Raw genomic sequence first — 25711 nt, forward strand, 5'->3', positions numbered from 1 at the left:
CATAAACTACATTAGAAACAAAGCTACTTAGAAGTAAAGTGAACTTCTATTTTTCATCACAGTTTTCCAGAGGCCAAATACAAAATCGCCAATAAATACAGAAAGCAGACCTGATATTGAGTCACCTGACTCTATAAGTGTTACACAATATGAAACATTTTATATAATTAAAACTTAGATGAAGAATTTAAGCACAAATTGAAAAATATTCCTTGAGTTGCTAATAGTTCCCCAAATGATCTGATGTGGGTTGTTTTTTTTTTTTGTTTTGTTTTGTTGTTTGTTTTGTTTTGAGACAATTTCTCTGTGCAGCCCTGGCTGTCCTGGAACTCACTCTGTAGACCAGGCTAAACTAGAACTCAGAGATCACCCTGCCTCTGCCTCCCAAGTGCTGGAATTAAAGAGTGTGCACGGCCACATCCTGTTGATCTGGTGTTTTAATAGCTAAACTTTACACTAATGCACTCCCCACTATACTGCATCCTATGCCTTCCACGTGTGGGTTTCCCCCATGTCCTACAGTTCTACCTCAGCCACTGTTCTTTTCCTCTCAGCAATAATCTGCTGAGAACTGTTGTGAGTTATACTCCATTCATTCAGCACACTCAGAGTGTCACAGGATGTAGCTACTGACTTAAGTTGTTTTTTTTCAACTGGAAGATTTGGATGATCTTTTAACAACTATTTTACTACAAGAGAATAAGCATTTTAGAGGTTTTAAAGGCTATTTTATTAGTTTCAGATTCTGCAATCAAAGTGAAAATTGTGCACAAAGGAAATAAAAGCACAAAGTTGTGGTCTACATTTTTGCAAAAAGACAATACAAATTATCAATACAAATATTCTGTTAACTAAGAAAAGAAAATGGAAAGTCTCCTCCAGCCCACTTAGTAGTTAAGAGCACTGGTTCCTTTTCCAGAGGACCTGGGATTGGTTCCCAGCACCCACATACATCATGGCTCAAAGTAGACTGTAGCAATTCAATGGAGATCTGATGCCCATACATATAAAATAATAAAGTAAAAACTTCAAGTTCCTGCTTGGCAATTTAAATGAAAAGAGATGATAGCTTGTTTTTAACTCTAAATAACATAGTTATTTTCTGCATAGATACAAAACCCATATTTTAACGTGTAAACTGTTCTATGATTTTAAAAACTATTTGTATATTCAATGTGTTTTATATGATTTCATTACATTAAGTTTTTACTCCAAATGTTAAGGTCTCTGCCTCCACTTATCCCCATTTTTCTTTTTTGGAGACAAAGTCTCACTATGGCCAGCCTCAAAATTTCCAACCTCCTACCTCAGCCTCCAGAGTGTTACAATTACAAGCATGGGCTGCCATGCCTGGCTAAATCTGAAAAATCTGAAGCATGAAACTTTTCAGTCAAAATTATATTTCTGGTGAAAACCCTGTGAGTAGATCTCAGTGTTGATACTAGAGCTTAAATAGTATTGTATTACATTACATGGCATGTATTAATAAACTCGTTTTATTAGTAAAAAGCATCTCATTATATAAATCAAATTGGCTTTCTAATAAACAAGTATAGAAATTTTTCTTGAGGACAGAAAGGTTGAAACAAAATCTTGCTATGTAGCACAAGCTGACCTCAAACTTTACCTCGGCTTCTCTGATACCTATGTGAGCCACTGAATCTAGTTTGAAAGAAACTTTTGTCATGATGAAAGTTAACTTGGAAAGAGAACACGTAGCCAGGCTTGGTGGCTCACACCTGTAACCCTAATATGCTAGTTGCTTAAGGTATAAGTGCTGCTGTGAATTTCAGGCTGAGCCAGGGCTACAGAGTGAGACCTCAGTCTCAAAGAAACGGCCAATCAACCAAACAGAAACAAAGATGAAGACTTGCCTCAGCTCCCTCTGACAGTGTACACGGCAGAGCTCCATGCCAAGATGAACTGCAAGGCAGTGTGTGAGCCTCATAAACGGGCATTTGCCATTGCATCCAACCATCATAAGACACACGCTTGAGCTCTTAGACAAATTACTTCATAAAAAACAAACAACAACAACAACAAAACCATGTTCTTTTCTACACTTTCAGCAGCGCTGAAGTGACACACTGACACACTCTATTTGATTGTTTTTACAATATGGCACAGGTTTAGGATCACTGGAGAGAAAAGGCTCAAAAGGTTCTCATAAACATTTTCCCTCCTAAAATTATATTGCTATTTCTAAACTTAACACTCTAAAGCTCAATGATAAGAAATGTTTTTAGGATGAAATAATAGTATGTTTTGGAAAGTATAACTTCCAACAACTATACAAAATATGTTAATGCCCCCAAACACTCATCCTGCAAAGCTTTTTATGGAAGAAAAAAAAGAAAAGAAAAGAAAAGAAAAGAAAAGAAAAGAAAAGAAAAGAAAAGAAAAGAGAAAAATCCACAAATAATTTCTCCCATCCCCAATTTTTAAAGATACCTGGCTACCCATTTTTTTATGTGCTCTTCATTAGCTTTCTTGGCAATGATATAGGTGCTGACTTAACCCAGCTACTAACTTGTCCTGCTAGGCCTACAGCGCTGCTTGCTTCATGGCACCTCCACTTTTCACCCAGGTGGCAGACCAGCAATGGGTTAAATATGCTACACGAGGTACCAAAAAGCAACACTGAAGAAACTGTTAGTAAAAATACTCATCTACAGGATCCTAAGTCAATGCTCACTGCTGGCAAATTAGGGATTGTTTCATTTGCTTGCTTGCTTGCTTTTTTAAAAAGAACAGTATTAATCTTAAATTAATAATTCCTAACTATTTTTTTACATGAACTAAAATCTAAAGATATTCTATCCTGTTATCATATGACAATCTGGATAAAGATTTTAATTTCATAGACCTAAATTATACCCTAGGCATTTTTTTTTAACCCTAGGAACTACAAATATAAAAGAGTAAGTAATTCAGAAACAACATAAAGAACAAAAGTAGTAGCCCATGAAGTAGGTAAACTTAAAATATAATCAAATGGCAAAAAGAGTAAAACATGTAGGGTTTTTGTTTTGTTTTGTTTTTACTTACAAGTTAGTGACTGGCTCTCCTTTCAGTGGAGGGAGGAGGTTCCCCGAGCCAATCAAGCAGTTGTGCACTATAGTCAGACTCTGGAGAATATCATCTCTAAATAATACAGAAAATATACCATATTTTAGAAGATTTCTAATTCATTTTTAACAAGACTTGTACAGTCAGGGAGAAGAACAAAAATTGTATCAAGTGGTCATGAACACAGCAAATACCCAGTTTACCACCCACTGTCACAGCACAGACAGATTTCCTGCTAGTACTGGGCCCATTTACACTTAAAGGCTTTAACTACTAACCACAATTAACAACTAACGGTACTCTGAGAAGGAAATTTTAGTGTAACTAAATACAAAAAAGATCACTGCCACTAACAAGAACAAACAATGAAAATCATGTCTACCTTACTTCAACTTTTAAACATGGAATTGAAAAAAAATCTAGCAGTTTAGCATATTGCACAAGTCAGTGTTAGTCAATCAGAGTTCTTCCTCCAAATCTACCCTTACTTGCTATTAAAGATTTCTGGCATTTGATACAAAAAAGTATTTACTATTATTTTAAAAACTTTCAAAAATTCAAACTCTAAAAGCCTAATGGATTAAAAACTAACTTTTTGTTAAATTCCTATGGAAAAGAAAAAAATCTCAGTTAAGTAACCTCAATGTCAACAATGAGGGCTACTACAAAGAATCAATAATTCAATATTTCATAGAGATTGATAAAGGCTATTCCTTTGAAAGGAACACACCTTACTTATGCTTTCCAAAATAAGCCAGGGAAGTTCCTAAGTAGAAAAACATTTCTGCCAAAAAAAAGGGAGGGTAAGGTGTGACTCAGATTTTGTATTTAAAATGTTTAGATGGGCTCAGTGTGGTGAGTACATGCCTTTACTCCCAGCATGTAGGAGGCAGAGACAGATGGATCTCTTGAGTTCCAGCCTGGTCTACATGATGAGATCCTGTCTCAAAATAAAACAAGAAAAGAAAAAGAAAATATAAGCAAACAATACCAAAAATCTAAATGTTCTGAGGAGGCTGAGATTATTAGCACAGTGACTGTCGATATGTATGCTTGATCCGCAGCACTGTGCAACCTGGGTGTAAGGGGACATGATTACAATTCTAGCACTTGGGAAGTGGAGGCAAGAGGATTTGGCCAGCCTTGACTATAAGAGGCCCTGTCTCAGAAACAGAAAATAAACCACACAACCAAAGGAACACTTTAAATGTTGATGAATTTTGTTACACAGGGTTCAATGTTTTTCTCAATTCATTTAATGCTTATTTTTAAAAACAATGAATATATTATGTATCATGGGGCTGGAGATGGCTCAGAGGTTAAGAGTACTTGTTTGTCTTGCAGAGGACCTGGGTTCAGTTCCCAGTACCCAAATGGTGGCTCACACCAGCAACTCTAAGTTCCAGGGAATCCCAAAGCCTTCTTGTGACTTCCACGGTAACTAGGCATGCACACGGTATAAACATACAGGCAAGACACCCATACACATAAAGTTATATAAACCTTTAAAAGATTTTTAAAAAATAGGAAACATGCATCAGATACAAAGGTTGGGGCAGGTACTGAGGTTTAAAAAGATATTAATTGATTTTAGAAGAAAACTAACCTAGACATTTCAAGTTCTCCATCCCCACAACATTGGAGTTTGGTAAGCTCAGGCTGAAGAAAGGAGTCTAACAAATAGAAGGCGAAAGAGACTTCCTCTGAAGAAGGAACATGCCATTGGATCCCAAGATTCCACAAATCTCCAGGCTTACCCCAGTCCTAGAAAAGAGAAGCTTTTCATTAAGTTGTAACCTTGGATAAAAACATGTATACACAATATTTCTAATGTTTAAAAGTAGACAGAGAAATAGTAAAAGCCATTATACCTAAAAGACTCATGAAAATATCGTTATCCTTTATTATTGCTCCTGAATGTGTCTCCCTAAGAGCCACTTAATACGCATTTCCTACTGTAGGAGAGAAAGCAAGTTTCTATGAGGACTAGCTTAGATATGGCAGAGCCACTGCAGAAAGGTAGAAAACTACCCAGGCATGGTGACACACACCAGTTATCATAGCACAGAAGCAGCTGACACAGGAAGATTACCACTTCTTCAAGGCCAGCCTAGGCTATACAGCAGGAAGGAAAAGTAAATTTAGCTCCATGACAAGTTAAAAAGCACAAGGCTAATACATTTTAGTAAGTTTTTTAAAAAAATTATTTATTGGTGTTCTGCCATCAAGTCTGTGTGAGGGTGTCAGATCTCCAACTGTAATTACAGACAACTGTGAGCTTCCATGTGGATGCTGGGAATTGAACTCACATCCATTGAAAGAACAGCCAATGCTCTTAACCAGCCAGTGTTCTCCACCCCCTAATAACAGTTTTATACAACATACCTTAATATAAAGAACTGGGGCTCGAGAGGTAGCTCCTCAGTTAAGAGCACCGAATACTCTCCCAGATTCCAGCACCCATATGATGGTTCACAATTCCCTATCTCCACTTTCAGGGGCTCCGATGCCTTCTAGCCTTTGTGGGCACCAGTCACACATAGGTTTCAGACATGAACACAATCGATAGACAGATATTTTTTAAAAGACATGACATTCTATGCACAGCAAAGAAAAACATCTCTGAATTACTTTAAAAAAAAAAAAAAAAAAGAACCCAATATCTTCTTGAATCCTGAATAACTGAAAATGCTTGCCTTGATAGGGAAGTACTCGGAAGGCGGCTTGTTGAAGCCACCTGGGACACTGCAGTACTCCGTGGGGTAGATTAGTGTGGTAGAGCGAAGAAGATGATGCAGAAGGTTGCAGGACAGGGTGTACCCCTGCTTACAGGTCAGGTGCAGGGTTCGCTGGAGAATCTTCACAAGCTGCTCTTTATACGGAAGTAACTTCTTCCCATCTACACGAGTAATCTGAAAAGGCAGAAGGAAAAAAAAAAAACAAAACAAAAAACCCTTGAAGGCACTTGGTTTTAAGTCTTGAATACTCAATTCAGGGTTCATTCAATATTTGACACTACAGTAGCTTAAAAAATGTTTCTGTAAATGACTTTAACTTATTTTAAAATTGTTTTAGAAGTATCATTTTAAACTATACCTTAGTAATTAACTTTTTAAACTAAAAACACACTTTCTAACCTTATGCTTATGCCGAAATAGCATCCTTTTCAAAAGAATCAACATTTCTTTAAAGGAACAAAATCTATATGTTTAAATGTCTAAACTATCTCATAAACAACAACAACAACAAGTTTGATCAAATTTTTAATGTAAAAGATTTCCAGGAATCAGGCATGGTGGTACACTCCTTCAACCTCAGCACTCTTAGAGGTAGAGTCAGGCAGATCTCTGTGAGTTTGAAGTCAGCCTAGACTATACAATGACAACTCTTCCTCTCAAAAATAACAAAACATAAAAAAAATTCAAATTGAATAAACTCCCAATTGATAAGTTATTCATCTTTATCAGAAAAATGAACTGGAACATTTCTATCTCATTTGACAATGGCAAACTTTGAAATATCCCGTCTCTCTGAAGCTAGAGCCTGGCCTGATGGTGCATGCTTATAAACCCAGCACTCAGGAGGCCAAATATAATGAGACTTGGTCTCATCAAAACAACAATACTAAATCCCTAAATGACTGACTTTTCATATGCTTTATACCAGTAAAAACAAAACAAAACAAAACAAAAAAACCCCTAAATTTTAGAAGCAGGCAAACGATTTCTTCCAAATGCTTACAATACCTCAGATAGAAGCTGAAGGTTCCACAGCAACTCCTTGTCTAGCTCTTCTTCATTTAATACATCATCATCTAAAAACAGCAAAATAGCATCAAGAAAGAATTTAATGAACCCACTGGATATATTACGTTAAAATATTTCTATGTTATATTCCTAATCTTTCAGAAAAAAGGACTTTAAGTCTTCACTACAAAAAGAAGTGGAAATCTATTTAAAAAAAAAAAAATCACTGGGTGATGATGGCCCAGCCTTTAATCCCAGCACTTAGGAGACAGAGGCAGGTAGCTCTCTGTGAATTTGAGGCCATCCTCATCTACAAAGCGAGTCCAGACCAGCCAGGGCTTGTTACACATAGAAGATAGCTATTTCATGAAAATATTCATTCAATATGGCAGGATTTCAAAGTTACTTAGCAACCTGGCTGACACACTGTGTGTGAGTGTGGAAGGGGATGTATGGGTACACATCTTTAATCCCAGCACTTGGGAGACGGAACTCTGTAAGTTCCAGAACAGCCAGGGCTGGAGACCCTCGATAGATAGACAGATATAAAGGCAGACAGATAGATATAGATAGATGGATAGGTAAACAGACAGACAGACAAAATGCTACATAGATAAAAGAATCTATTGATATTAACAGAGTTCTAGAAAATTACAGACAGAATAATGAGGTTTTTTTTTGTGTGTGTGACTTACTCATTGTAAGCTGAGTTATAACACCATAACAGTGAGGAACAAAGAGCTTCAGGGATTCTTCTGGGCAACACTGAAAATGTATTCGTATAAATAAAGTCATTTTTTAAAAGTAAATACTTAACAGTCACAAAGTATGAAATAGCACTACTTCCACTGTCAAGAGCAATGTGTCTTAAAAACAAGTACTTATGAAATAATCATACACCCATCACCCAAAGAGGCTGGCTAGAAGAAAGAATGTCTGAAGTTAGCCTGCGCTACAGCAAGACACCATATCTAAGTAAAAAGCAAAATACAACAGAACCCACCTTTACAGCAGCACGGCACATGTCTGCCACCATGCGACCCGCAACTCTTGTCTCAAATATATGCGAAACAGAAAAGTTAAAGACCTTCTGAAGGGCCACCTGTTGACACAGAAGAAATGAAAACAATCCGGAAATTTCTTTAGAAATCAACCATCTTGTGGAACATTAAAGAAAATAATACTCAAACTATTCCAACAGTAAATAAAAATTTTAACCATTGGTTACATGTAGATCTAGAAACTGTCTCTGTGGATGATTAGAACTTAAACAAAACACTTGAGGGGGCTGACAAGACAGCTCAGCCTGAGTTTGATCTTCAGAACCTGCATTGTAAAAAGAGACAACATATTGCCAAACATGGTCTCCCATGCACAGAAGAGAGGGAGAGAGACTAAGAAGTTAAAAAACAAACAAACAAAACCATCTAAAGAGCAAGAGTTGCTTTGGAATAGAAATGCTTTGTACCACCAAAGTAAATAGAACCCAAATACAACCTAACCACTTTTCCATAGTTAACAGAAAATTTTCTGGATATGTTTCTTAAAACTTGTCATTCTGACAAGTATAAAGGGTACATTGCTATTATCTACTTCGAAGAATTGAAATACACGAAGTGTGGAGGCTTGCATCTACAAATCCCAGCAAGTGGGAAAATGAGACAAAAGGATCATTGTATATTGAGAGCAGCCTGGGATACATAGCAAGTTCTTGGCCAGCCCGGGGTACAAAACCAAGACCTGTCACAAAAACAAAACAAAATAAAAATCCAAAAGACTTTAAGCAGTCTATTTAATTTTACAATGATGTCACAAAATCTTAACCTACACGAAAGAATGGATTAACAAATACCAAAAGTAGAAATAAGTCTTGTCTAGTAAGAGATAGTTTCTGTTCCCTTCTTTCTATTCTTTCCTTTTGTTGCTGTGTCTTTGTGTTCTGTTGTTCATTTGTTGTTTTGTTTTAGTTTGAGGCACAGTCTCACACAGCCAGGCTGGGATGACAGTGACCTAAATTCATGTATTTCCTGCTTCCTCCTCTCAAATGCTAGAATGAAAAACAGGACATAACAGCTCACACCTTTAATGTCACTATTGGGGAGGTAGAGGCAGGAAGGTCTGTTAAGTTATTGTGTAACCTACCTACATAGTGGGTTCCTGGACAGCTGAAGATACATAGTGAGACCCTGTCTCAATAAACAAAGCAAAACAAATTCAGGAACAACAGGTGTGTATTACTATACCTGACCTATACTCATGTATTCCTAGTAACTATTACATATGTGTGTGTAGTACAGCTTAGGGTTTCTTTCTTTCTTTTTTGTTTTTGTTTTTTGAGACTGGGTGTCCCTGTGTATAGCCCTGGCTGTCCTGGAAGTTGCTTTGTAGACCAGGCTGGCCTCAAACTCACAGAGACCCACCCACCTGCCTCTGCCTCTCAAATGCTGGGATTAAAGGCTTATGCCACACACATGCCTTTGTACAGCTTAGTTTTTAATCAACATTTAAGTGTTGATTGATCTTGAAGGAAGGCAAGAAAAAAAATAGAAGTAATCATTTTAAACACTATATACATAGAGGTATGAGTGGCTGTCAGGTGAATGGCTGTTTATGCCTTAGAAGGAAATTACTTCTACTTAATCATAAGATGATTGCACCAAGGATTTAGCATCTATATGATACATAATTTCCCCAAACTTCTCTCATTAATCAATTTACAAATTGTACAATATCAGGCAAGGAAATACACCCCTGTAAACTCAGCACTTGAGAGCGAGGTGGAAGATAACAAGCTCAAGTGCAATCTGGCTACAAAGCAAGCATTTACCCACCGCCCCTAAAGGAAGCTGTACCATGACCTCGTCCTCGTCAACTGCGAAACTACTAATCCTCTTTCAGTGTGTTTCTGTCTATAGACATTTACTACACTGTAATTCATTAACATTGATCTCAAAGTCAACTAGCTCAACTCTTATATACCTAAAAACATTAGAATTCAAGCATTACACTTTAGATTTAAACTGCAAATCAAAGCTTAAAAAGTGCAAAACATCTGGGCTGTTTCCAGCTCCTGGCTATTACAAATAAAGCTGCTACAAACATGATTGAGCAAATGTCCTCAGTTGAGGAATGGATACAGAAATTGTGGTACATCTACACAATGGAATACTACTCAGAAATGAAAAACAAGGAAATCATGAAATTCACAAGCAAATGGTGGGAACTGGAAAAGATCATACTAAGTGAGGTATCCCAGAAGCAGAAAGACACACAGGGTATATACTCACTCATAAGTGGATATTAGACATATAATATAGTATAAACACACTAAAATTTGTATACCTAAAGAAACTAATCCAGAAGGAGGACTCTGGCTAAGATGCTCAATCCCCATTCAGAAAGGCAAAGAGGATGGCCATCAGAAGAAGGAGAAAACAGGGCATAGGAAAGGAACCTATCACAGAGGGCCTCTGAAAGACTCTACCCAGAAGGGTATCAAAACATATGCTGAGACTCATAGCCAAACTTTGGGCAGAGTGCAGGGAATCTTATGAAAGAAGGGGGACAGAGAAAGACCTGGAGGGAAGAGGAGCTCCACAAAGAGAGAAAGAAATATCTGGGCCCAGGGATCTTTTCTGAGATTGATACTCCAACCAAGCACCATTCACATGGAGATAAGCTAGAACTCCTGCACAGATGTAGCCCGTGGCAGTTCAGTGTCCAAGTGGGTACCCTAGTAAGGGGAACAGGGACTGTCTCTGACATGAACTGATTGGCCTGCTCTTTGAACCTCCCCCTGAGGGAGGAGCAGCCTTACCAGGCCACAGAGGAAGACAATGCAGCCACTGCTGATGAGACCTGATAGACTAGGATCAGAAGGAAGGATAGGGGCACTTGGGGAGGGACATGGGTGGAGAAGGGGGAAAGAGGGTGGGATTGGGAGGGAAGGAAAGAGGGAGCTATAGGGAGGATACAAAGTGAATAAACTGTAATTAATAAAAATAAAAATAGAATTGAAAAAAAAAACCACAAAATATGCCACTAAATAGATCACTTTGTGGCTGTATCTGACCAATGAGAGACACGTTTCAATTAGTTGGCTATTTTTACCCCTTTACATACAAAATGACTTCTGCAAGGAAGTATATCTGCAGACACTTTACAATGAGGAACAACAATTTTTTTTTAAAACCTTTGAGCATAAAGGATAAACTGGCAACATGTACACACTTCAAAAGAAGCTGACACTCAATGCAAAAACGTTAGTAAAACAAAAAGATTGGAGTTACTTTTGTAGTAATGTTCTCTTACCATAAATATCTCTCTGGAACATTGTGTGAGGATTGTACTAAACGTAGAAGACAAACCTAATTCAACCAAACTCTCCAAATGAGTCATTTTCTCTGTTTCTGTCTCTTCCCTTGTTTGCTCCAATGTGCTACTTTCTATTAGTCCAAAGCATCTAAACAATCCAAACAAAGCTTATTTTAGGAATTAAAAATTAGAAAGTCGGATACACTTCTATTGTTATTACTACCCAAGAGAGATCTACTCGTCTTCTTCATGACTCATAAACAGATTATCCTTTTTACCTCACAGTACCAGCTTCAGCTTTGGGTAAGACCTCAATAAAAGGTTATAGCACAGAAAGAAACCAGCTTCTAGGAACCACCCCTTTCCCCCCACTTTAAATCTGCCCGAGGAAAGACAGGACTGATTTTTCAGCTTACCTGTCCATAAACTGTAAGACGAAATCCTCAAATTCAGCTGTGGCCGAACAAAGTTCTTTTTCAATCTGTAACATTGTAATGCAGAAAGATTTATAAATATGCTTAAGTTTTTCCCCTCTGAACTCGTGAAATTCAGTTATAACCTAACAAACAAATCCAACGTAATTTTTTTGTGTTCGTTGCCATCATAAACAATATAACCACATCTATCAAGTCAGAGCCAATTCCCGATTTTACCTGAACCAAGGCACCCAACTTTGTTATCAACTCCATTTTTTATAATGCTTGTAAAGCTGTAAAGGACAGCACTGTACTACTTCATAGCCAAAAAAAACAAAACAAAAAAACCAACATGCTTACAAAAAAGAAAACATTTGACAACCTCAGGACACTGTTTTCACAATGGAGGGGTAGGCTGGTCTAGAAGAGCAGGACAAGTACACCATTAAATATTCCACAACGCAAGGACAACGCTCTACAACAAAGAGCTACTTGGTTTAAAGGTATCACTGTTAAGATACTTGGGCTTATTATCTTGGAACTTGGAGAGTTAGGCTTCTTCAACATCCCAGATTTAACTGCCATGTTGGTTTTGTGTGGTCAAAGGTTCTAACTTTAGTTTCAGTGTATATATGCATTTGCCATACATACAAAGGTCAGAGGACAACTTTTTTTTATTAGTTACATTTTATTAGCTCTGTATCCCAGCAGTATCACATTCCCTCATTCCCTCCCAAACCCTCCCTCCCTCCCTCATCTCCTCCCTGCCCCTTTCCAAGTCCACTGATTGGGGAGGACCTCCTCCCCTTTCATCTAACCCTGTTTTATCAGGTATCTTCAGGACTGGCTGCAAAGTCCTCCTCTGTGGCCTAGCAGGACTGCTCCTCCCTTGGGGGGTGGGGAGGTCAAAGAGCCTGCCATTGAGTTCCTGTCAGAAATAGTCCCTGTTCCCCTTACTATGGGAAAGCAATTGGTTACTGAGCTACCACAGGCTACATCTGAGCAGAGGTTCTAGGTTATATACATACATGGTCCTTGGTGTAGTGTCAGTCCCAGGAAAGACCCCTGTGCCCAGATATATTTGGTCCTTGTGGAGCTCCTATCCTTTCCTCATCAGACTAACTCCCCTTCTTTCACATGATTCCCTGCACTCTGCCGAAGGTTTGGTCGTGAGTCTTAGTATCTGCTTTGATTCACTACTAGTAGAATCTTTCAGGGGCTCTCTGCGGTCGGCTCCTGTCCTGCTACTTGTTTTCTCCTTGGTCCAATGCACCTCCCCTTTCTTTCTAAGTGAGGCATGATCATCTTACCCCGGGTCCTCAACTTTATAGAGTTATTTCTTTTCTTTTTTTGGGGGGGGGCGGGGGGGATTGAGACAGGGTTTCTCTGTGTAGTATTGGCTGTCCTAGACTGTCTGGAGACCAGGCTGGTCTCGAACTCACAGAGATACCATCTGCCTTTGCCTCCCTGAGTGCTAGGATTATAGGAACTGCTTTTCTTCCATCTTTACATGGACTCTAGAGATATATTTCAGGTCACTAGCCTTGCTCAGGAAGTACCTTTTTCTGGCTGAGGAAACTCACTGGTCTCCATCCTCAATTTCTAAGATTATGCATTTCTGATTTGTAGAGATTTAAATGGTTTTATTTTTAGTGAAACTTCACTTAGTCTATGCTTAACAGTTCCATAAGAACCACAGACATGAACAAAACCCTCTGTATGAAATGCCACTGGTCATGGAATATGTTATTTAAACAGACAATAATGAATGGAGAAACAAGGCAGCAGCATCTACACTGAATAAACCTTGTGAAAAATGACAACAAACTGAAATATACTAACAGCTGTTAGGTGAAACAGCCTGTGCTTATTGTACTTCCTAAGGTGGGTATTAGGGTATCTCAACAAAGATAACATGGCTCCTAGTCATACCAGTAATTCTAGTCACAGAATAATAATTGTAGTTTTATTAAAAAAATAATAATTTACTTTTTCTGGAGATTGACCCTAAATTCTCATGCACGACAGGCAAATGCTGTACCCTCTTTATGGTTTTTACTATTCACTTTTCGAGGCAGGGTCTTGCTATGTAACAGAGGTGTGCCGTGAACTGAGTCACGACCCTCCTGCTCAGCTTTCTGAGCACTATGACTACCAATGTGCACCACCCCAGCCTCCTACCGTTCAGCAACTGTGCTCTCTAGAAGCTACGCAAAACTGGTTTCGAGGAATTCAAGATCCCTATGCATACATGGTAATGACACATTTCAGTCAGGCCTGCTTTAGCCAGAAAGTACCCTTACTTCTGTGAGGTCGCTTCTCTCTTGCAGCACAGATGAACAATCTACTAAAGGCACCAGAGTAGAAAAGGTTCCTATAAATTGGAATGTGATCTATGGGAAGAGACAAAGGATTTTCAACATTAATTATATAATTCTATTTCAACACAAGTTATGCCAAAAGCTAGGTACAATATTCAAATTATCTTAAGGAAACTCCCATAATGATCTTTCTGGATATTTTTCATTTAAAATTATTTTTTCTTTTTTGGGGGGCAGGGGGGAAAAGGGATTAGGGATGAGGCAAAGCTAACTCAAACAAACCTGAAAGTCATTATGCAGCCAAGTATGAGCTCAAACTCATGGTGGTCTTCCTAGCACAGCCTCCAGATGCTGTGATCACATGAGTAAGCCACTACACCTAAGTCTAAAATTAAACACTTTAAGGTCCCTAACAATTAACTGGCTGTTGCTTTAATAACAGATTTATAGTAAAATTTGTTCTCATTATAAACTGAGTTTAAACACATAGTTCTCCAATCTTTTGTTACTGAAAAGTTAGTTTTTCTTCCACCTGAAAATATCATATTACAGGGAAATTTCTAAACTGTCAGAAAACAGAAACGAAGGAAAGACAGCAAAGCAGTAAGTCAGGAGAAAATGTGTACAAGTTGGAATTTTACATCCTTTAACTTTTCTGTTGCTGTTACCAATGACTTTGTTATTCTGAAACATAGTATCACTATGTAGTCCAAACTAGTCTCAGACTTGACTCAGTTTCCCAAGTGCTCAAACTATGGGCGTCTGCCACTATGCTCAGCTTCTGTATCCTGTAACTTTTCACCACACTCCCTTGATTACCCATGTAGAAAAAGAAAAGGGCAAGAGATGACATCCTGCAACAATTACTATGTACAAGAAAAACTGCAAATATACAATGAGTTTTAAACATCATTAAACATATGTGGGTCAAGGAAAATTACAAAGGAAGGTATTACACAAATAAATTATGCACAAATCTCAACTTAAGCATTTATAAACGTAACACTATGCCATAAGATTTTTACATTGAGCTATGTTATCGTCAAACGGTATCTAACTAAAAGGAAAATACCTACTTAAATAATAATACCTACAAACATCATCATCAATATGCTTACCATGCATTTACTAAAGTCGTTTGGATCCACCCCAGGCAATGCTCTCATCAACAGAGGTAGCATATGTGTTGGACCTTCAGGAAACCATTTGCTGCCTGATACCAAACTTCGGGCTACTCCAATTACACAACTTAATGTAGCTGTGAGCTGGTGAGGTTCTGTTAATGTCTCTAAAGCAGGGTATGTTCTATAATTTAAAACAGAACACTTTAAATAAACTTTAAACTAAGTTCATTAACTGTATTTGGTCTTACACTACTGTAGATAGCAGAATGCTTAGAGCAGAGATTGCCTACTAACATGAACAATTTATACACATAAAGGAATAAAACATATACAACTACAGCCATCTGCATCTGTGTCTCATCTTGTCTCCATATAAACTCCCGTGAAAAGAAGCATAAACTGATACTTTCACTATCCCAGCCAACTTCATCTGTATCACACTGAACTAAGAATGACAAGGCACAAATATTCTGTTCATTCCTATTTAAAAACTAAAAACTAAAAAAAATAATACCTTTTAGTCCTTTTATTTTTTTGAGATAGGGTCTCATGTAGCCCAGGATGGGTTCTAACTTACTATGTAGCTGAGGATGACCTTGAGTTTCTGATTATCTTCTCCTTATCTTGTCCTAAAGTGTTGGAATTCCAAGCTTGTGCCACCATATCAGGTTTTATATGCACTGCTAAGGACTCAACCCAGGCCTCTGTACATGCTAACAAATGAATCTACCAACCAAGCTACACCTCCCTACCTTCTTTTTCTGAGGTCTCACTGAAACTGGACTGTTTAGCTACACTGGCCAGCCAGCAAGCCCCAAGAATGCTCTTGTCCTCATCTTTCCAGAGTTGGGGTTACAGGTACTTAGCTTCTTAAGTGGAAACTTACTTAGAACTTCAATTATTTCCCTCTACAAATCTACTTTGTATTAAAAAATAAATGTTAGTATCTGTTTACACAGAAAAGGTTAAATAACAACAGTAGTGTCCTTCATTTTTTTAGATTTAATTTTATGTGCACAGGTGTTTTGCTCAACAGCACATGCATGCCTGGTACCAATGGTGCCAGAAAAAAAGCACTAAATCCCCTGGAATGGGAACTACAATGGTTGTGATTTGTCATGAGGGTGCTGGGAATCCAAACTCAGGTCCTTTGGAAGAGCAACAATCGAGCCATCTGTCCAGCCCAAGAGTATTGGCACTTTTAAGTACAGAAAGAAAGAAACAAAAACAAAAACAAACAAAAACAAGCTGGGGTTTGTGCTGTGAACCTGTATTCCCAGTACTTCAGAATTCCAAAGTTTAGGGTAAGCCTCAGCTACAAAATGACATGCAGGAATGCCACACAGGAAAACATGGCTGGGTTGCAGCTCAGTGGTAGTGTTTGCCTAGGACACATTTGTCCACATTCCAGGTTCAATCCTCAGCATAGAGAGTAAAACCCAAAGTAATGACTAATTACTTTGAGAGATTCAGGAACAATACTAAACTCTTATTTTGAGAATATAAAACTCTAAAAAATTCTTTTTGATATCTCTATTTGCTTATTTAATTTTTGACAGAGGGTCTCAGTAGGTTGTCCAAGCTATCCTCATTTCTTAGGCTCCTGAGTAGCTGGAACCACAACTACACACCACTATGCCCATCTTACTTTAACATTTTTACGTTTGTTGTTGTGGTGTGTGTGTGTGTGTGTGTGTGTGTGTGTGTGTGTGTGTGTGTGTCTGCAGGTGCCATCAAAAGACAATGTACAAAAGTCAGTTCTCTCCATCCACCATGTGGATTCTAGGAACTAAACTGAAGTCATCAAGCTTAGTGGCAAAGACCTTTACATACTGAGTTAAACCAGCAGCACCTTAAAATTTAAAAAAATGCTGAGGCTGAAGAGATGGCTCCGTGATTAAGAAAGCTTACAATCCTATCCTTGTAAAAGACCAGAGTTCAGTTTCCAACACCCTTACCAGGCAGCACACATACCACTTGTAACTTTAAATCCAGAGAATCTGACACTCTATTCTGGCCTCTTTAGGCACCTGCATGTACATGCTCATAGACATACATATATATCAAACATATTGTCTAGAAAAATTCTGGGGTTTTGTCCTTTGTTTTAAGACAGGGTTTCATACTGTAGAGCCCTGGCTTGCCAATAATCCATTATGATAACCAGTAGAATGTTATTTTAGAAAGTAGTTTCAACATAAAAAAGAATGATGCACTATAACTGACACTGAAAACAGCTAATGTGATACATGAAAATGATAATAAAATTTTCTTCGCCATCCTCAATATTTACTGACATATTTAATACAAACAGAAAAGTCATAATTTTTGAGTAAAAACCTGGGTGAGTAAATGAAATAGACAACTTTTTCTTGTCAATAAGCCTTTAAGATATCAATTTAATCAAGTTAAAAACACTGTGCTTCTCCTCTAGAATCAGGTATAGAACAGGTGGGTATAAATACAAAAACATAAAACAGACACCACAGGCAAGAAAGGGAACCAAGGAGAACAGAAGAAACAATAAGCTATTCCTGAGGCATCTACCAAACATACAAAAGCTGAGCTTACCTTTCCAGCACAGGGGGTATTACTAACTCAGGTCTCATGAGTGCAAGGTTCTGCAAAGCCTGAGCTGCTTCTAGACTACCAGTTTTGCTAAACATAGCCAAGAGGACAGGCTGAATAATGCATTGTACAAAGTCTGTAACATCTTGATCAGTAAGCTTATGGCTCTCAGGCACAGGAGTTAACCACGAGGGCTTCTTGTATCTTTCATGATGTAATCTCCTAACAACGCTGTTTGGCAACCGCTGAAGGAGTTTCATTAACTTGTTCTGGGAACACAGAAACAATAGGTTCAACTTTCCTGCAGGTTCTAGCAGGTTCAGCTTTCCTACACAGATATTTACAGTTCTTCTCACACAAGGAAGAAAAGAAGAAACACACCCTGGATATAAACAAATTATATGCTCTAACTACACAGAAAAACATACTATACCAACTAACAAACAGTGACTTCTAAATGCAAAAATTTACATTGCTTTTCTCTAGACAGAGTCACACTGTTGTCTTCCTGCCGCAGTCTCATGGATGCTAAGAAGACAGTCATGTGCCTCCCTGCCTTGCCTTAAATTCCTGTTTTAAAAGAGTTTCTAGCCAGGCATGGTGGTGCACCCTAACCTCTGCATTCAGGAGGCAGAGACCCAGGATCTCTGATAATTTGAGGCTAACCTGGACTACATAGTGAGTTCTGAGCCAGCCAGGGCTACACAGTGAGACCCTGTCTTAAAAGAGGAGAGGGGGAGGAAAAGAAAGTACTTTGCTACCAAATAACATTTTTCATTGTGTGGTGTTGTGTGTGTGTGTGTTGTGTACGTGTATGTGCGTATTTTTTGAAGATTTGTCTATTATTTATACAGTATTCTGCCTGCATGTGTGCCTGTAGGCCAGAAGAGGGCACCAGATCTCATTATAGATGGTTATGAGCCACCATGTGGTTGCTGGGAATTGAACTCAGGACATTTGGAAGAACAGCTAGTGCTCTTAACCCCTGAGCCATTTTTCCAGCCCCCACTACATATTTTTAAAAAGCCACTTTAATCAAGTTAATAAAAGATAAAACAACTAGCAATACAAAATTGAAACAATGTGCTAATGCTTTTGTGGCATTACTCATTATCATTTTGTTGCCAGTATTTAGCATTTTGTTACATGTGGTATTATGTTAGTATATTTCTATGTCTTTTTGTTGTTGTTGTTGTTGTTGTTTCAAGACAGGGTTTCTCCCTGTAGCCTTGGCTGTCCTGGACTCACTTTAGAGACCAGGCTGGCATGGGAACTCACAGAGATCTACCTGCCTCTATCTCCCCGAGTGCTGGGATTATAGGTGTGAGCCAATGCGCCTGGCTCTTTATCTCTTTCAAACACACAGATTTGAGTCTAATCACTTATACACAGCCAAAGATTATATGAAAGATAGGAATTATCACAGTTCTAAAATAAGTAATAGTTAAATATAACTATATCGTTAAATCTTCAAATACTACAATACAAACTGAGCATACTTACCAGCCAACGCCCATTATTTGAAGGATGATAAAAAGATGTGATGCTGTTAAACAAACCAGCTAAATGTTTTTGTACTAATTTACTTGGTCCACCCGTGGTCCAGAGGGAGGGAAGGAGGGAGAAAGAGAAGGGGAGAGGGAGAGAGAGAGAGAGAGAGAGAGACGTGAGTACCTATATTATACTGTATATGAACTCATCAAATATAAACCATATAAAGTTCTAAAGTGGGTCTCCTTTATTCTAAGAGTGGTATCTCTAAATCAGTCAAATAAAACAACTCCCCAATGATCTTTGCACAAATCAGTTTAAAACATTCCAATCAACACAAGAACAACTTAGTTAATTCTAAGTATAAAGCTGAAAATACGTCATATTTCAACTTAGGGAAACAGACTTCACCATTCCTAAGTAAAAAATACAAGGAAACTACAATTTAACATAAAGACTCTCACCTTGCTATAATCAATAATGGTGATAGGAACTGGTGAAATGGCTCATAAGTAAAAACTATGGCCTCAAGCCTGACAACATTTGACCCAGGACCCATATAGTGAAGAAGAAAACAGACTGCCCCATGTTGTTCTCTGACCTCACATGGTACTGTAACTCCCATGTACAAGCACACAATCAAAACAAACAAGAAATGGCAGCATAAATAAATAAACAAGGAGTGGAAACTCCCATGCACAAGCATCTAAATAAATAATAAATGATTAGAGAATAATAGATAAACAAACAAGGAATAGTGACATAAGCCATAGAAAGCATTCCTTAAAACTCTTTAAAATAATCATTAAGTAAATATTTCAGTGTATGAAACAAAAAGATTTATATAACACACACATTTTATGAGGTACTTTTTAATTCAAAAGAAAAGTATTTTTATTTATTAATCTATCATTAAAACAACCAAAAAACAAAATCAAAGGAAAAAAATTAGTATCCTAATTCTAAAGAGCTACAACATGGGCTCATACCCACCACTTTGTCACATAATGATCTTTCAACAACAGCACAGAAGACAAAACGTCAAATTATATTCGGGAAGGGTATACTGGCTCATGCTTATAATTCAGGCAAGGGCAAGAAAATCACTGCAAGCTCAAGGCCACCCTGATCTATCAGAGCTATGTAGTTAGATCTCCTATTAACCTCCCCCTCAAGTCTCATAAAAACAAAATAAACACACATATACACAAAAAATAAAACAAACCCCAAAACCGATTGTATTAGGAACATGCCTCCCCACTCAAATGAGGCCTATGTCTATTTTTCTCATTGAAACTGGAAGAGGCCAACTATTCAAAAACCGAAAGATTTCACAGCAACATGGTATCATGATTTTCAAACTTCTGATACCGTAACTAGCATAACTGTTTTCTCCCCTTTAACATTACAAAAAGAAGCTGTTACTGAAAAGGTATGAGAAAAAGAGAGCAAACTTAACTCAGGTTGGCATTACTCAATTCAGGGAAACCTCCACAATAAGCATCCAAGATATTCTTCTCTCCTTTAAATGCTAAGAAAAAACTAAAGTTCTATGTAAAATGGGAGTTTCAATCTCTTGCTGTAAATCTGAATGAACATTCTGTCTTTTCCACCGAAACATTATCAAATATAGTAGAATAACAATGCAAGGAGGTAAAAATATTAAAACAAATCCTATAATTTTAATATAAAGCTGCTATAACAGTATCTATTTGAAAGATGACACTGAAATGCATATGAAAATTTACAAGTAATGGATTGTGACCACATTATAAATCTGAGAATTATGGATATACCACATTAAAAAATAGCTGAATCTTGTCATGCACAAGGCCCTGGGTTCAATCCCCAGCGAAAATGTAAGAAAAAGGGAGGAGAGGGGAGGGGAGGGAAAAGAAGAGGGGAAGGAAGGCCAGGGGATAAAAAAGTAAGGAGAAAGGAAAATGGAGGAAGGGAGAGGAGTAAGTAAAAGTAAAGAAGAAAGAAAACTACTTAATGATTAAGTGACCAACCAAACTATTAACATGGGCTTGAATTGGAAGGTTAAAGAAAATACAGGTGAATTTTATAAAACACACAATTAACTACAAACCATCATTGCGGTGATCCATATTACAGCATGTCCTATATCATAAGCATTTGTTAAAAATCTTGGTACTAATACTTGGCTGCTTCCCACTGGGAGGTTCAGGCTTCTTAGAATTCTTGTAAATATCTTTTAAAACAAAACAAAATAAACACAGGAATAGAAATGTTCATAAGTATCAAAATACCTCCTTTAAATGGCTAGGGGAGTGTTAGGTATTAGTCTTAAATACACCCTCATTTTTCCCCCATGAGATTCTCAACAAAATTATGAGAGTCTAATCGTTTGTTTTATCCCTTAGGAAGTAGATATTACAGATTGATACTCTGACATCAGAGGCCACAGATAGGAAGCAGCTCAGTCGTGTACTCAAACAATGAGATGTTTGTAAGTTAAACACAAAAGAAAAAAAACGAAGCTACTGCAGTTAAACATAAAGAGTTTCACCCTTTCACTTCCTGTCTACATACACGTTACTTTGCCATGTCTCCTTTTATACCAAAGACTCTTGACAGCAGCCCCAATGCAAGTACTGGGCCGGCCACTTCCACTCTGCACACCTCAGGGCTGACTTCAAGTTCTAAGTCTTCGTTTTAGGCAGCATGTAAGAACTGCATTTTAATATAATTAAATCTATGCTTTAAAGCTATCATTACTGATAGGAATCCAAATGAAAGGAAGGGGGACGTGTTTTAATCCCTTAGTTTTTAAAAGCTAACTATAGTGGAGAAAACCAACAAAGGCAGGGCCTTTTTGCGATTTGTTCTAATATCAACTCCCACTTCCTATAAGGCTTTGCAAGAGATTCTACTACAGCTAAAACAACACACCTCTAGAGATATTCTAACTTTAATTACTAAGGGGGGGAGGGATAACACTTCAGAATGCAAGCAAATTTAACACAGAAAATTCTTTGGAAGGAATAAACTCATGATAGTCCTAATAATTACTACTTTCTAAATTATTTATTCTCAAAATACACTTCATGTTTTCCATTGCAAGATGCATATTGTACTTGACATTACGATTTAAAAAACAAAACAAGCCTTCCCCTTTACCATATAATTAGTATCAGGACTATGATATACATATTCAAATTTCTAATTACCTTTGGTACATATGGATCCCAATCTATGTATCCTATATTATCTGTAGCCAATCGAGCAAAGAGATTTACTAATTGCTGAAAGTAAACAAAAACAAAATAATGGTAAGCTGGTGTATTTATTGTTTTTAAATGTCAGTCATAATTCTTATTCTGATTATTTCAATGAGATGGGTTTTTACTATGTTCCAGAATGGTCTTGAACTTACGATACTCCTGCCTCAGCCTCCCAAGTGCTGTCATTACAGGTGTGTGCAACCATGCCCAGTTCTTCATTTGTTCTTTTCAGAAATCATTAGAGCAATGCATATAGTTCATGACAGATTTTTTTGTTTGTTTGTTTGTTTTGAGATAGGGTTTCCCTGTATAGTCCTTGCTGTCCTGGACTCTCTTTGTAGACCAGTCTGGCCTTAAACTCACAGAAATACACCTTCTTCTGCCTCCCTGAGTGCTGCAATTAAAGGACTGCACCAGCTGATTTAGATTTTTTAAAATTTCAAAATTTAAGATCAGATTCATGCCACCCATTTAAATTTCACTGCAACCAAAATACTACTCAAAGGGAAAAATCACAAACCATTATGCACAATGAAAGCTGAAAGGAAAATTTATACATACACATTTCCATCAAATGTCCAGTAGCATCTATAATGAATACTAACAAAAGCAAACAGCAGTCATGCATTTTATAATGCATGCTTGTCTAGTTCTGTTAGAAAATGTAGTAAGATGAAAGAAATTAACTGGACTTGGAGAGATGGCTACATGGTTAGGAACCTACAACGCTCTTGCAAAGGAACCAATATAGGTTCTAGCCTACACATCTGGTGGCTCAAAAACACCTGTACAGAAAAGCCCCACTGATAATCTACCTGTGACAAGCTCAAAGCTCTACCTATGTTTATCCTCAAAACTTCAAGTGGCCAGTTCAGTCACCAGCCTGGGTCTTCCTTCAGTTCTTTTCTGCCTCCTGATGTTTCTGACATTCCTATAGATTGAGCCAAAGCACCTGGGCTCTGTAGCCATCATGAAGTGCCCCTAGGTGGGGGTGCTGTAGAGGTCATCATTCCCAAGACTCAAGGATAAGTGCTTTGTGGTCCTCAAGAAGCCAGACCCCACCCCCAGCCTGGTACTGAACCACAAGGACACGGTCTTTGGTGACTGGGCAGAGGTGGCACCTGATACTTACACCATACCCTCAACAAGCTAAGCTATCCACAAAGACTGCTCTAGCACTGCAAAAAACAAAATTACACACTCAGAGTTCCAGCTCTAGAGGATGTGATGCCTTCGGCCTCCTCAGACACCTGTAACTCACATGTAAATACCCACCTACATACAAACATGCGTGCACACATGCGTGCGTACACACACACACACACACACACACACACACACACACAACTACAAAAAGAAAAAAAATACTTACCCCCTCCCATTGTGGGAGATTTTGCACTGAAACCCAAAGGCCAATTAGTTCATCAAACCAAAGTCTGAAGAAGAAAGACATTGTTACGAATAGCAAGTGATTATAGAAAGTAGTTCAAACCCAGGTAGTCTTTGTACTTCTAAGTCTATCATGCTTTCTGATAACTTCTAGAAAAAAATACACTGAAAGTTTCAAACTTAATGGAACAAAGAAATATTTTTTGTCTGAGTATTCCCTTTCCTGTTTACTTATGCTATATTGTAATCTCATCTGCTAAATGTTGTGAATTGTTAATAACTATTATCCAGTTTTACTTCACAGTTGTCACAGTTTCTCCCTTACAATGTTTGCCTTTTCGGACATTTTTCCATTATAGCTGACATTTTAAAACCATCATTTTCATTGGGTTTGTCATATATGCATTACTTTCTTTACAATCATATGCTCAGCGGTTTCAGCCTTCACGCTTGAATTGTAATAAACAGATTTAATAAGTACATTTTTTAACTCCTCACTAGTTACTGGTATTGCTGTATCCTAGAATATGTCAAATATGCACACACTTACTTAAAACCTTTATGATGCAGTTCTGGAGGAAGGGAGGTAGGAAGAAATATTTCAAAATAAGTGATGGCCTTTTGCATTGTCACATCAAAAGGACACATTAAAGGGCGCCATTCTTCTAACATTTCTGCTGTTGCATCTGCTGGAAAATATCTAATGAAAAAAAAAAGGTTTCCATTGGATTATCTGACCATTGGATTACAAATTCTGTAATATTTATATATGACTGACAAAGGCGGGGAGAAGAGACCTAGAGAATCAGCACCACTTGCCCAGCACCCAGGAGGACCTGGGTTTCTTTCCCAGCACCAAAAGAGGAATGATTCCCATGGGAAAAGAGAATATATTTCATAAGATGAACATACTAGAAATATCAAGGTTCTCAAAATAAAACCATGCTTTTACAAAAGCAGAATAAATATCTGGCCCATTTAGGAAAAAGTCACTCTTGCTTTATCTAGCAGCCTTTTGGAACATGCTTTGAGGCTGAGAAAACACCATTACTTAGGTTCTTCAACATAAAAAACGTGGCTGTAGTTTAAGTAACAGCAACTAAAAATTTCTTAATAAAACTTAAGTCTATGTAGGTGATAAATAATCAGTACAATAAGACAGAAGCAGCAGCCCAGAAATTTCCATGATGTTTTACATGAGTCTGTGGTTTCCATGCACTATCAAAGGACCATAGGACCACAGCAGAGTGGGAAGACCTGGTTCTACAGCATCTGATATTCTGCAATTGTATATTAAACACACACACACACACACACACACACAAACTGTCAGGCGTATCCCTGTGATTTAGAAACTTAAAGTTGGGCTGGAGAGGTGGCTCAGGTTAAAAGCACTGGCTGCTCTTCCAGAGGTCCTAAGTTCAATTCCCAGCAACCACAACTATCTATAATGGCTCACAACCATCTATAATGAGATCTGGTGCCCCCTCTTCTGGGGTGCAGGTGTACTTGCAGACAGAACATCGCATACATAATAAATGAATGAATGAATGGATAAATAAATAAATAAATAAATGAATGAATGAATGAATGAATAAATAAATAAATGGATAGGTAGATAAAAAGGCAAGCGAGCAAATAGATAAACAAACAAACAAATAAATAAGCAAATGAGTAGATAGATAGATAGATAGATAGATAGATAGATAGATAGATAGATAGATAGATAGGGAAATCTTAGAAAAATAAGCTTTAACTCTCTCTCTCTCTCTGTCACACGCACACACATTGAAAGTATGTGACTTTAAGAGGCCGTGTGTAAATTGCTAAATGCATCTGCAAAGGTATAAAACTTGGGAGTGGTGCATACCTATAATCCTAACACTCCAAAGTGGAGACAATATGACCAGGACTTGTTTTAACTTCTCAATGAATCAATATTAGGTATAAAGTGCCGTATCCAAGAAATTTGTATTCGTCCCAAAGAAGTATAGGTTTAACCTATACAGCATATTATTAACCTGT

General features: G+C 37.7%; 1 protein-coding gene across 1 annotated transcript in view; it reads right to left on the bottom strand.

Moving 5' to 3' along the window:
• Psme4 (proteasome activator subunit 4) overlaps positions 1-25711 on the bottom strand; it is a 117547-nt gene that overhangs the window by 49381 nt on the left and 42455 nt on the right. The window contains exons 5-20 of the mRNA XM_055628776.1: positions 24237-24386; positions 23670-23733; positions 22244-22318; positions 21141-21264; positions 19062-19153; positions 17562-17827; positions 14985-15171; positions 13849-13938; positions 11546-11610; positions 11127-11277; positions 7819-7917; positions 7511-7580; positions 6816-6883; positions 5766-5981; positions 4676-4833; positions 3049-3144 (exon numbers count right to left, since the gene is read on the bottom strand). Of these exons, the coding sequence (XP_055484751.1) occupies positions 3049-3144; positions 4676-4833; positions 5766-5981; positions 6816-6883; positions 7511-7580; positions 7819-7917; positions 11127-11277; positions 11546-11610; positions 13849-13938; positions 14985-15171; positions 17562-17827; positions 19062-19153; positions 21141-21264; positions 22244-22318; positions 23670-23733; positions 24237-24386 (1971 nt within the window). The remainder of the gene's footprint in view (positions 1-3048; positions 3145-4675; positions 4834-5765; positions 5982-6815; positions 6884-7510; positions 7581-7818; positions 7918-11126; positions 11278-11545; positions 11611-13848; positions 13939-14984; positions 15172-17561; positions 17828-19061; positions 19154-21140; positions 21265-22243; positions 22319-23669; positions 23734-24236; positions 24387-25711) is intronic.

Source organism: Psammomys obesus, unplaced genomic scaffold (assembly GCF_907164565.1).
Source record: "Psammomys obesus unplaced genomic scaffold, mPsaObe1.curated_primary_1811, whole genome shotgun sequence".
In the NCBI taxonomy this organism is placed as follows: domain Eukaryota; kingdom Metazoa; phylum Chordata; class Mammalia; order Rodentia; family Muridae; genus Psammomys; species Psammomys obesus.